The sequence below is a fragment of the Diceros bicornis genome, chromosome 27, assembly GCF_020826845.1.
Source record: "Diceros bicornis minor isolate mBicDic1 chromosome 27, mDicBic1.mat.cur, whole genome shotgun sequence".
Lineage (NCBI taxonomy): Eukaryota > Metazoa > Chordata > Mammalia > Perissodactyla > Rhinocerotidae > Diceros > Diceros bicornis.
In genome coordinates, this window is record NC_080766.1 from 16,767,086 (window position 1) to 16,780,207 (window position 13,122).

General features: G+C 38.0%; 1 protein-coding gene across 1 annotated transcript in view; it reads left to right on the forward strand.

Annotated features, from left to right (window-relative positions):
- The window catches only part of LOC131423120 (multidrug resistance-associated protein 1-like), an 80,930-nt gene that overhangs the window by 49,406 nt on the left and 18,402 nt on the right, over nt 1-13,122 (forward strand). The window contains exons 16-18 of the mRNA XM_058570701.1: nt 1,124-1,199; nt 7,119-7,179; nt 7,636-7,855. Coding sequence (XP_058426684.1) covers nt 1,124-1,199; nt 7,119-7,179; nt 7,636-7,855 — 357 coding nt within the window. The remainder of the gene's footprint in view (nt 1-1,123; nt 1,200-7,118; nt 7,180-7,635; nt 7,856-13,122) is intronic.

Genomic DNA, 13,122 nt, shown 5'->3' on the forward strand with positions numbered 1-13,122 from the left:
GATGATTTCAGGCAAGTCACTTATCCTATCTGAGTTTTCTTCCCCCTGAAAAATATGGGTAAGCTTACCTATTTTCTTTATCTTATCAGCTCATTTTGTTGCTCAAATTATATAAAGTATGTGAAAGTGCTCTGTAAATTGTAAATATATAAATTTAAACATTATTATAAGCTATAAAGATGAGCATGTGCCTTAAGTAGGAGACGCTGAGGCATCTCCAAAGTGAATTTTCGTTCTGTGAGACATGCAATCCGTGTTTCATAGAGGGAGTTGATGTGAGTCAGCTTCTTCCATTAAGGGCTCCATGTTTACATGTTTACAGAAATAAGCATGGAATTCACATAACAGACCTTAGAAATCTCCAAGTCCAGTTCCTTCCTTTAAAAGATGAGAAGTCTGAAATTCAAGGAGTTTAAGTATCATACTGTGAAAAAAAAGACAAAAATCTGCCCAGCTCTGAGATGTTTCCCATCAAATTCACTAACAGTAACTTGAACCTCAGTCTTGTTATTCTAGATGTGGGACCTTGGTTTGTGTGACCTGCTTAACTTCTCGATGCTTCAGTCTTTTTATCCCTAAAATAAGGATAATTATAGTCTCTTCCTCATAGGGGGAATTTTGAGAATTAAGAGTTAATATATATAAAGCATTTAGAACTGTGCCTGCCACATAGAAAGCTATTAATAGTATTAATGACATTAATAAGAAAATGAAAGAGATTTGGAGAATTTACTGTTGAATTTCCTTAATAAGCTTCACAGTAATCACATTTGTCTATAAGGCTTGACCTTGCATTTTTCTTTTAAAGACTAGAGTCGTGCTCCTCTTGAGCAAATAGCTAGCCTTTCTGTGGAAGATGCAAAACAAGTTAGCACCCCTCTGTAATGTCCAAAAAGAATTTCTCTGTAGGCTTTTTCACTATGGAATCTTAGTTTTATTAAGATGTTACAAGACATTTTAGGTGAAGGGGAAATAATGGGGAAAATGAAAGGGCTCTCAGTATACCTGTGGATCCAGAACACAAAAGTTTCTCCAACTTGTATAATCTTTCATCATGTTTCTCTCTATGTTGTGCATTGTTTGCTCATATGGATATAAAATCACTCACCATCTTCCTCTCCAGCCCATGCTTTAGAGCGAGTCAGTGTAATCAACTCCAGAACTATACTGAAAGACCAAATCCTGGAGCAAAACGATAGGTGAGTATTAGGATAATACCAAGCTCACTGGGATTATGGACTAATTAGTTACCTTTTTTTAGCATTTAAAATGCATCCTGTAAAAAGGATCTATACATTATAATGGATATAAAATGTACTTAGTGGTTTCCAAATTTTAAACTATAAGTTAGATGGATGGGTCTAAGTTTTTAAGTGAGATGGATGTGACTTAGTTTGAGAAACATATGCTCATTAGACTGTCAGTAATTTCTAGCCAAATTCTAGTAGTAGAAATCCACTCTGATTTTTTTTGTGTGCTAAAAATATCCCCAACCTGTAGCATTCGTACACACTACAGATGTGAATGTGAAAATAGACTTTAAACATGAAAATTCTACAGTGAGCTAGGAAGATTATCAGGCCAGGATATGTGACCTAGAAATATGGACGTGGTGTAGGAGTTGAAGAGTCTGTTTAGAAAAACTTGAAGAAGGAAGGAAGGAAGGGAAGGAGGGAGGGAGGGTGGGAGAGTGGGAGGGTTGAAAGTGAGAGAGTGATGGGAGAAAGTGAGAGAGAAATAAAAATAATAAAACTTTGACCCTGATTGGATTTTGTTATACTTCTTTTTTTGTAAGTGACTAAAATGAGCATTGGTTGAAGCAAATTAGCCGAATCGGTTATTTGCCCCAATATTTCCCCCAGCAGTTGCAAACAGGAGACTGGAAGAAAAAAGGAAAGAATAAGAATAAGCAGATTAAAAAGTAAGTGACTAGAGGGGCTGGCCCGGTGGCGCCAGCGGTTAAGTGCGTGCGCTCTGCTGTGGCAGCCCAGGGTTCGCCAGTTCGGATCCCAGGCGTGCACCGAGGCACTGCTTGGCAAGCCATGCTGTGGCAGCGTCCCATATAAAGTGGAGGAAGATGGACATGGATATTAGCCCAGGGCCAGTCTTCCTCAGCGAAAAAAAAAAAAAAAGAGGAGGATCAGCAGATGTTAGCACAGGGCTGATCTCCTCACCAAAAAAAAAAAAGTAAGTGACTAGAATTATAGGGAGCGGCCACTGGCCAAAATTGCTAAAATAGAAAATTGGAATGAATTGCAGGGAAGCAAGCACTTTAGGATCTAATAGCTCAGACTTTTGTAGATTTGACTTTGAGTAAAAGAATGGACCTTGAATTTATATTTTTTGAAAGGACTGGGTTTTCCTAAGGGTGTGTGGATGGTGTGGATGTTGCAGGCTGGAGCCTTGTGTGCATACCCGATGCAGCTGACTCAATAGGTCAACTAAATCATTCCTCTTTGATCATGAGGACCTTAGACTGCTTCTCTTCTTTATCGTCTTGGTGTTGTCATCCAGCCTCACGACTTTAAATCCCTTGTATACACTAATGCCTCCTAGTTTATATCTCCAGCCCGACCTGTCCCCTGAACTCTAGAGTTGGACAGCCAGCTGACCCTCCTCTTTGATGTCTAAACGACACCTCCAACTTACATGTCCAAAACAGAACCCTTGATTTCCCCACATCGCACACAAATCTGCCTCTCGAGCAATCTTCTCAGCTAGTGGCAAACACCATTCTTCCAGTTGCTTAGATAAAAATATGTTGCGGTCACCCTTGACTTCTCCTACTCCATATCCAAGCCATCGTCAAATTCCATTGGTAATATAACATGGAAAAAATTTTCCTGACTTTTCAACCTAATTTTCTATTTTTTAGAATTATTCAATTATTTCCAATTAGTACAGAATTGATAGACTGGGGATTAGAAGATAGGAACTTTACAACAAGTTAGAGACTCTCTACAATGAGATGTACTGAGACAAAATACCATGTGTCTTCCTCATGGAAGGGTTCAGGGGGAAACAGGCTAACTGCCCATCAGGAGAGAGGTGGAAAGAGAGCTAGACCAAATAATGTCTGAGAATCCCTCCCTCTGAAATTTAAGAATTAGAATTACCTTATGACATTAGTTCAATTTTCTAATAAGGTCTAAAATGATTTGAGCTGTTTCCACATTTTATTTTTTGTTCTAAATATATATGGTATATATTAATTATTTTATTTCCTTAAATATTTATTACTATCTTCCCTGAATAAAATAAACTGAGAACATTATTTTAGTATCTAGACTGCCCCCTTCTGGCTTTCATATCAGACTCTATTAATTGCTTTAATCCTCCCATACGTATTCCATACTTCGCAACTGTGTGCTCAGTTGAGAGATAATGGTTTCAGTATGTTAATTTTATATCTTTTATACAACAATATGCAGGTGGGTATTGTGCCAACTTTCCTAGGTATTGCTGAAGGACAGAACAAGACTCATTATGAAACTTCTCTACCAGCATAAAATAATTTGCTCTTTTAAAATTCAAATAAAATCTGTTATTCACAACAACGTGCCCAGAACCAAATGCAGTATTTTTGTGGAAAAAGAATAAATAACATTGTAGTTTGGAGAAGAAATACACTCCTGTATAGTGTCCAATAAATTATTGGTCTTTGTTAGTTATGTCTAATTAGAATGCTTTGATTCCCTTTTAACAGTTGGGTTTCATAGCATTTTATATCCAGCTACATTAAGGATTAATTTTTTGGCTTGACACCAATGCTAAATTTGCTTATCCAAACAGAAGCCCTGCCAAAAGCTTGAAGGATGATGACAGTAATTAACCCAAATCATATACCAGGAGCTACTCCAGTGAAAGTGTCTGTTAAATAGTGTATCTTTTCCTGATAGTGAAGCTGGTTCTACAAAGGGCATGTACTGCCACCTCCCACAGAATGTTTTTTGACACTAGTGCCAGAAACAGGAAGGGAAGAACTACCAGACTGATCAAATAAGGCATTTCTAATTCTGAGAAATAAAATGGGAAACCTGGAAAGAGGGGGATGTGTACCTTAGTTCAGTATTTATAGAGGTTAGTTTGATATTAGATACATCAAATGACTTAGAATTTAGCATACCTCATGCTTCTATGTCCCTCCAAGGGACAATGAGAGATGTGTGAAAAGAATGATTCTCATAGTAATAATTAGAGCAGGAAAAACTACAACTAGTAGAACTATTGATTTTTCTAAATAAATCTTAATATAGTAAAATGATGAAATATGTTGCCCTATGATAAAATATAATACTGTTATAGAATATTATTTGATGTTCACTATATACTGAGTGACAAAGACCATGTATAAAATTTTTAAAAAATTAAAGACTGGTTATAGAGCAGCATTTGTATCTTGATACCACACACATGTAGAGAAAAGACTATGGCAATATTCACAAGCATGTTAGTAAGGAATGTCTCTGGAACAAAGAATTATGAATGTATTTTCCTCTCCTGCTTCTCTTCCTCCTCTGTTTTCCCTCCTCCTCCTCTACCTCTTCCTCTGTCCTTACTCTTCTTCATGCTAGTCGATATTTTCCAAATATTTCTCCAACAATACAGTTCCAGAGGAATTGACACATACTTGGTGATGGGTTGAAAAAAATGCCAAGAATGAGGTGCTGGCCCAGTGGCGCAGTGGTTAAGTTGGCGCACTCCGCTTCAGCGGCGAGGTTCAGGGGTTCACATCCCAGGCGCAGACCTACACACCGTTTATCAAGCCATGCTGTGGCAGGCCTCCCACATATAAAGTAAAGGAAGATGGGCATGGATGTCAGCCCAGGGCCAATCTTCCTCAGCAAAAAGAGGAGGATTGGCAATGGATATTAGCTCAGGGCTAATCTTCCTCACCAAAAAAAAAGAAAAATGCCAAGATTGAGACAGAGGAAGCGTGTGGCCCTTTACAAAGCCAGAGAAAGATTTAGAGGAGGTAGGAAAATAACTCGTTCAGTTTAGGGTGTATATGACGTGAACAAGCAAAGAAATGAAGTGGATGGCAAGTAGACATTTGACTGAATGGATCTGGAGCTCAAGGAAGAGATATGGATTAGAGATACCAATTTTAGAGTCACCCACAAAGAAGAAGGTTACTGAAACTGTGGGAATAGATAAGATTGGTCAGGAGAGTATAGGGCATACAAAGGAAATAATGACTAGAACTGAGCCTAAGGAAACATAGACATCAAAGGGAAGACAGAGACAGGAGCTCAAAGAGAAACTAATGGAGGGCCAGAGAGGTGGGAGAAAATACAAACCTGTGGTGGGAGGGAAGTAAAAAGAAAAGTCCCTTGCACAAGGGGGTGGTCAATGATATTAAATGTCATGGAGAGTTTAAGTGAAATGATTTTCAAATATCCTATGGATACAGCAATAAGTATTTGACTTATTTCATCAAAGCACTATTGATGGAAACAGTTTCAGCCAGGTGGCAGAAAGTTTGAGAAGGAAATGTTGGTTTGGCAGAAAAGTGTTTATCTACAAAAGGAAGGCAAGAAGTAGGATGGTAACTGAAGGGGGACATAGAATTGAGAATGGGATCATTTTTGTGGTGATGGTATTTGTTTTAAGGTGAGAAGAATGTGTTGTTCTCTATGGGCTGAAGGGAAGAAGTCAGTAGAAATGAAGAAAGTGGAGATTAGAAAAAAGAGAGACTAATTCAGGAGTTCCTACATTTGCCTTATAATAAGAATATCTTGGATCATTTGTTTAAAAAGACAGATTTCTGGAAGGGAAATTTCGTAATCTCTATTTTTAACAAGCACTGTCAAGTGACTCTTTTTGACTGGAAAGTGTAGAAATACTGTAATAAATAAATATATTTTGAGAAAATGGGACAGAATGGAATTCAGGTCATAAGGTTATCCTTAGATCTGAGGAGAGACCTACCTTTGTTTGCTGCAGGAGAGAACTGGAAAAGGCTGGATCGAGATGCAGATAAATGTAGAGGTTTGGTGACTGACTTCCCGGCCTGCTTCTACTTTCTCATCAAGTAGGATGTGAGGCCCCCTTCTGAGAGTGATGCAAGAATTTCTAGGTACTATTAAGAGCCCAGGTGAAAGGAAGATATTAATTTATAGTGGAACCAATTTGCAAGGTTGTATGATTTTTTGAAGCAGCACTCCATAGGTAGGGAGCAATTGTGACGAAAACTAACATGTGAGTTCTAATACGGAAGTTTAATGGAAGGAAAGCAGGGCCTGAGAGTTCAGAGTATTACCACAGGTTGGATGAAATGGTAATCATGGAATATAGGCTGGGTAATGAAGGGAATAGAGAGAGGGCATAGGTTTGTCTGGGACTGAGAGTTTCCTGGAGTGTGGGACAGTCAATGCTAAAACCACAAATATCCCAAGTAAACCAGGATCATTGATAATCCTAGAGGGCAAGGGTGATGAAAAGTTGAATTTGGGAACTGGGAGTCTAGAAGGAGTAAAAACCAAGTGTAGTGAGAGTAATTGAATGTACAACTTAGAAATAGAAGAGGTTATGGCCAGAGACTTAAATGTTTAGAGTTGGGTTTTCAGAGTGGGTTAGTTCCAGGTAATAAGATTCATGGTTTAAGGTCATGAAAGTTGATTGCCAAAGTAGAATGCAGATGAAGGACTCTGGAAGTATGAAAGTCATGAAGTTGTGAAGAGATTGAGTTTAATACAGTTGTCCATGTAAGCTATGACATCACCCAGGATGGTGGCAGAACAAAAGAAGGGTGAATGAGCCTGAGGCTAGTCTTCTGATAGGCCAGGAGGCAGTAGATGCAAAGGCACAGATTATGGTACAGCCAGATGGCGTTAGTTTAAACCATCTAGGAATTCGGCTCACGTTTAAAGGATAATTATCTAGAAGCAGCAGTAAAAAGTCAGACAATATGCCTTGGCCCTAAAATATGTGGGGTATGGGAGAATAAACAATCTCCCTTTGAGAAGATTAAAGAAACAATGTTATCATTAGGGCAAGTCAGGGTGCTGTCAAGGAAGTAGAGGAATATGCAACAGAATGGTTGAGAATATGTAACTTTTTAAAAAGTGCTTAGTTTATCTAAAACCTAAAAAATATACCTTGTCTTGCTTTATCAGGCCCTCATTGGATCAAGGAAAGCAGTTCTCAATGAAAAAAGAAAGGATCCCTGTTGGTGGGGTAAGCACCAGAATAACTAGTGTTATTTGTTATTAACCACTCAAATATAAAAGATTACATTGCATTATTAATAAATGCCATACATTTTTCATTGAATTTGAGGAGAGTTACTATATAATAGTTTGAAGAAATTAAATTTAATGGAACTGTTGGATATTATAGTGGTGTTTAATCAGGATTGCATGTTATTTAGCTGTGTATATTCTTGTTTACTAATGATAGTAACTAACATTGAGCATTTATTTTTTAAGTGGTCAGGACTGTGCTGGCACTTTACATGTACTTATAAGGTGGCTACTATTAATAGTCCAATTTACAGTTGGGCAATCTGAGGGTTAGAGGAGTTAATAACTTGACCAAGATCAGAAAGCTTAGGAAATGTCAGAGTAGGATTTAAATCTAGCTTGTCTGACTTTTAAGTGCAGTAACCTAATTTTATATCAACTTTGCCGTTAGGTGAAGTTCTCAATCATTCTGAAGTACCTCCACGCCTTCGGCTGGCTCTGGGTGTGGCTGAGTGTGGCCACTTACCTAGGGCAGAATTTGGTGGGCATTGGACAGAATCTATGGCTTAGTGCCTGGGTGAAAGAAACAAAGCACGTGAATGAGTTCACAGAATGGAAGAAAATAAGAAGCAATAAACTTAACATCTATGGATTATTGGGATTAATGCAAGGTAAAAAAAAAATAACATCCACCTACTTCTCTTTTCTATTTTTGACTTAATTGATTCAAACACAAGCATATGGCATTATTTTATTTCAAGTAAAATCGATGCCATAATTTTCAAATATTTTGGGATAATTCAAATGCTTATGTTTTTAATTCACCCTATTTGAGAAGAGTAAACCATAACTTGTATATGTCAGCTACATGGCCCACCCTAGATAATTTATTTGTCTCATTTAATTTTGAAAGTAATTATTTAGAAAGAAGTTATTGTCCCCATTTTACAGCTGAGGAAACTGAGGCTTATATGTTAAGTCATTCAGGACTCAAAAGTCTTGACTCTGGCTGGCCCTGTGGCTTAGTGGTTAAGTGCGCGCGCTCCGCTACTGGTGGCCCCGGTTCGGATCCCGGTCGCGCACCAACGCACCGCTTCTCCCACCATACTGAGGCCGCGTCCCACATACAGCAACTAGAAGGATGTGCACCTATGACATACAACTATCTACTGGGGCTTTAGGGAAAAAAAAGGCGGAGGATTGGCAATAGATGTTAGCTCAGAGCTGGTCTTCCTCAGCAAAAAGAGGAGGATTAGCATGGATGTTAGCTCAGGGCTGATCTTCCTCACAAAAAATAAAAATAAATAAATAAATAAAAAAGTCTTGACTCTACAGCTGCTCACTGTATGGGTGAAGCTTGTGATTGATGTGAAGATCAATAAGGGAATCTGTTAAAAACTACATTGTAAGTAAAGTTTAAAACTACATGGCAAGCAATGAGTGCTGTAAAAGTAATAAAAGAGAGCATTGTGAGGATTCAGAGCAGGGGAAGGCCATATTTGGTTGCAAGATTAAAGTAATATCCAAGTCATAGTTGGCATTTGAGGTGACACTAAAAGAATGGATTGGATTTTGTCAGATTGAGAACACAGAGAAGGAGAGAAAGCAATAGAGGCAGAGAGAAAGATGTGTGTAAAGACAGGGTTGGGGAAGGTGAGGGGATATAGACATGAATGAGGGTGCCAGTTGGAGTGGTCTACAGGTTACTGCTAAGGCAGTAGGGGAACTAGAGGTGGGAAGGTCATTTGGAGACATGTTGGAGATGATAGTTGAAAAGGCAAGTGGAAAACTTTGAGAATTTGAGGAAAAAGAAGTAACATAATTGGAGTTATTTTTCAGACTGAAAATAAATTAGCAGTGATGGAAAAAAGATGGATTTTTATTGAAGGGACTAAAGTCAGAGACCAGGGAGGAGGTGGGATTGGTAGGAAAGGAACAATCAATTCAGGGAACCATGTTACAGCTTTAGGGGAGATTCCACATCCTTTGAAGAATATTTTAAGTGAGCAAATACCATTTCCTATACTAGACAAAGTATGCAAGGTTAGTGTTCACAATTTTACTTGTGTAAAGTCTTATTTTTAATTAACTATCAGTAGATATAGGAAATATTTTGTAACAAAGGCAACAGATTATGCACAGTTTAATCAAAAAGATTTTTTCCTGATTGGATTTTTGTTTAGAGGGATCTTTAGTCATTAGAATATAAATCTTCTCTAAGTTTTTTCTTCATTTTTAATGTTTTACATTTTAAAAAATTTAAATTTGGGCTTAAGTTCAGAGCGCTCTGCAGGTGTCCAGGTTCGGTTCCTGGGTGTGGACCTACACCACTTGTCGGCAGTCACGTACTGGCGATGTACATACAAAATAGAGGGAGATTGGCTCCAATATTAGCTCAGGGTGAATCTTCCTCAGGAAAAAAAATTTAAATTTTTCTCAAGACTTGTTATTAAATGCAATGATAATTTATCTATAAGTAGGGTGAGCCTAAGAAATGAAAACGTATAATTTCTGATTTTTTTCAGTAGACCACAGCTACACCTTATGGAATCTGGTCCAGTCAAGAGTAGGCTGTATCCACTGACATCATCCTAGCTCTTTTTTTTTTTTTTTTCTGAGCTTTAAAGCATAAACAGCACTTTCACATGTTAATACCAGAGGCCTGCTATGAATAATACAGAAGGCTAACATTCAAACAAAACTAGAGTACTGAAGCAGAAAATGTTAGATTTTTATTTATTTATTTATTTATGTATTTTTTTGCTGAGGAAGATTTGCCTGAGCTAACATCTGTGCCAATCTTCCTGTATTTTCTATGTGGGTTGCCACCACAGCATGGCCACCAACAAGTAGTGTAGGTCTGCTCCTGGGAACCAAACTCAGGCCACTGAAGCGGAGTGTGTCAAACTAAACCACTAAGTGGCCAGTGCACTAGATTTATATTTTATAATGATAATAAAGATCTTACCTCATTTTCTGAAATTGAAATAGCCCTGAACGTTTTTTCCTGAATCCCAGCTATTTGCTTTAGAATCTCTAGGACATTCTGAATATCTCTAATCTATTGTGTTTTATCCCTCATTATTAATAATGTCCATTGTCTAATCCAATGCGTAAAATATGAACATCTTATTTTCAAAGTGCAATGTTTGAAGAGTACGCTCCTGCTTCTAGTTTAAGAGTGAGTGGATCATTTACTTACCTCACAATATTTCACTGAAATGACAGTGAATAAATATAAAAGGAAAGGCTTCAGGGGACTTCAGAGTGATAAATTTCTACATAAGCAGTTATGCTGATGGATAATCAAGGGTAGAAGAGCCAGTAGCCAGGAACAGATACTGGAGAAGCTGTAGCAGAAGAGGAGATGTTCAGTCAAGCCATGGAGAAACACTAAACTCACGGTCATGGGTACAGAGGGTAGGATTGACTTGCATGGAAATAATCAAGGTTATTCACTAGAGCCTTGTTCTCCTGGCCTGTCAGCTCTCCTGCAGCACCCACCACCCCCACCACCGATGTATACAGCAGCTGGCTCAGTAGCAGTGCTAGAAAGCTGATGTCTAAAGAGGAAACTAGGGTTTCTACTTTGTGTGACATACATTGAAGAAAGCTTCCTTAAGTGGCTTTTGGAGGAGCTCCAGCCTACATGTCTGGATCCCCATATAAAGACTTCCAGTGTTACACCTACCCACTTAGGTGGAACTTGAAGTAAGCCCTTCTATTCAGAGGAGAGAATGTTGGGGGAAATTAATGTATGCAATGGCAGAAGAAAGCCACACGAGATACCTCTATTAATTAACCATGTCTTTATCTTACATATTTAAACTGATAATGATAGATGGTCGTGCATTTTAATCAGGCCAAAGGTATAAATAAGAGCCAAAAAATAGAGCAGCAGAGCCCAGAAGTAAAATAGTCATATTTGGAACAGAAGAGAAGCTTAAAAATGTCTAATTAGTATCTTCAGATATTCAAAATATTGTATCCACAAAGCAAGTGCAGAATGTGATGAAATAAGTTTAATCTTAGGACAAGAAAGTTCTTGAAAAATGTAAAGACTTTGAAAAGATGGTACAAGCGTGACAGGATAAATTAGAAGAAATTTTCCCAGATGTACAACATAAAAAACAGAGGAGGAAAAAGATAAGAAAAAATTAGAGGAATAATCCAGGAAATTCAACATTTACACAAAAAGACTCTCAGTAAATGGAAGGGAAAATTATCAAGTACATAATACTTAAGGACATTTCTATAACTGAAGAGTACAAACGCCTGTTCCTGCACGCATTTCAGATTAGAGCAGAATGACAGAGGGTTCCAAGAGAGTAGTTTGTGTTGCGGGGAGGAAGGATCTAAATAGGATGAAAGAAATAATACATTATCTGATGAGTGTGAATATATTGAGAGGAGATTTGCTGACTATTGAAGTGCTTGGGAATAAATTAGTGTTTGTTGCATGGAAAACTGGGCATATGGAAAAATAGTGGTACAAGCTTTGCAAGTTTAGTGAACTTCTTGAATAATACCTGATTAGTAGCAATGTAAACACTGAATATTTGTTTGAGAAAAAAGGTAACAACCTATTTTTAGAATGGGAAGATGGAAGTGTGGGGGACTGAGGTAGGAAAATAATAGAAAATATTTAAGACTGAGAAATCATTTAACAGCAGTATGTGACATTATTCAAAATATAAAAGAACTAGTTAAAAGAATTTAAGGTGGTCAGGGTCAACAATTTTTTTATTGTTGTTTTATTTTAAACATTATACCTACGAAGGAACAAGAATCATATTGGCAACACACTTTTATTAGCAATTTTTTGTATTAGAGTGCAGTGGAGCAATTGTGTATACCCTAAGACGCAAGAATAAACTGGCTTAAGTAACATGGAAGTTGATTGACTCCCCAAACTGAGAAGTCTAGACATAGGTCTTAAATGCACTTGACCCCGGGGCTCTAATGAAGTGTCCACTACTCTCTCTTTAGCAGGTCTACTTGTTGGCTTAACTTTCAGGCTTCATGTTGTGGTGGGTTCTCTTTCAAAGAACTTCCTTCCATGGAAGTCCATGAAATTACTCTCCTTGGAACAATTTCAGTCGCATACCCATCCTTGAACCAGTCATTGTAACAACACGTTTCTTCTTCCAGCCTTCCTAGTTGCCCAATTTGGGGTTTCTCTGTCCTTTTATTTCTTCTTACACACCTGGATAGCTCTTTTACCAGCTTGTCTCTTTCTTGTCATATTTTGTCAAATGCAGCTAACAGTCAATAGATGCTAATAACTGTTTTGCAACCTCTTCCACTACAGCTACATGTTTACTATTTATATTTTCTGACTTTTTAGTTGCTGCAAGAAAAATCCTCTCACCAACCAAATCTCAGTAGCTTAACAAACCAAAAAAAGTTTATTCCTCGCTCATACCATGTGTCCATTGTGAGTCAGGAAAGGGACTCTACTTATTCTAGGCACCCAAGCTGGAGAAGCAATCCAACCACCATTTTAAATGTTGGCAGGCACTGTGCAAAGGGAATAGGAGCTTTTGCAGGTCTGACGCCAACAATTAAATGCTCTAGCCTGAAAGTATCATGTGCTATTTCTCCCTCAGCTTACTTTTCAGAACTGTTCATCTGGTTCCATCAATCACAAGGAGGCCAGAAAGTGCAACCCTCCCATGGACCCAGAAGCTAAGAGAACTGAAATTATTTGGCTTGCATCACAAGTGCCTTCCACATTGATTCACAGGACATGATAAAGTTAATAGGTTGCTAAAATTCTGTGAACCTGGTTGATCTCTTATCTTTTGTGCATTTCTCTAGAACCTATGCCCATGGATAAGGAGAGCCCTGCTCTGGAATCATGGCCACCCATCAGAGTGTCTCTATTTATTTTCAACACACCATATACATTTATACTTAGTTTGGTCCACAGTTACAC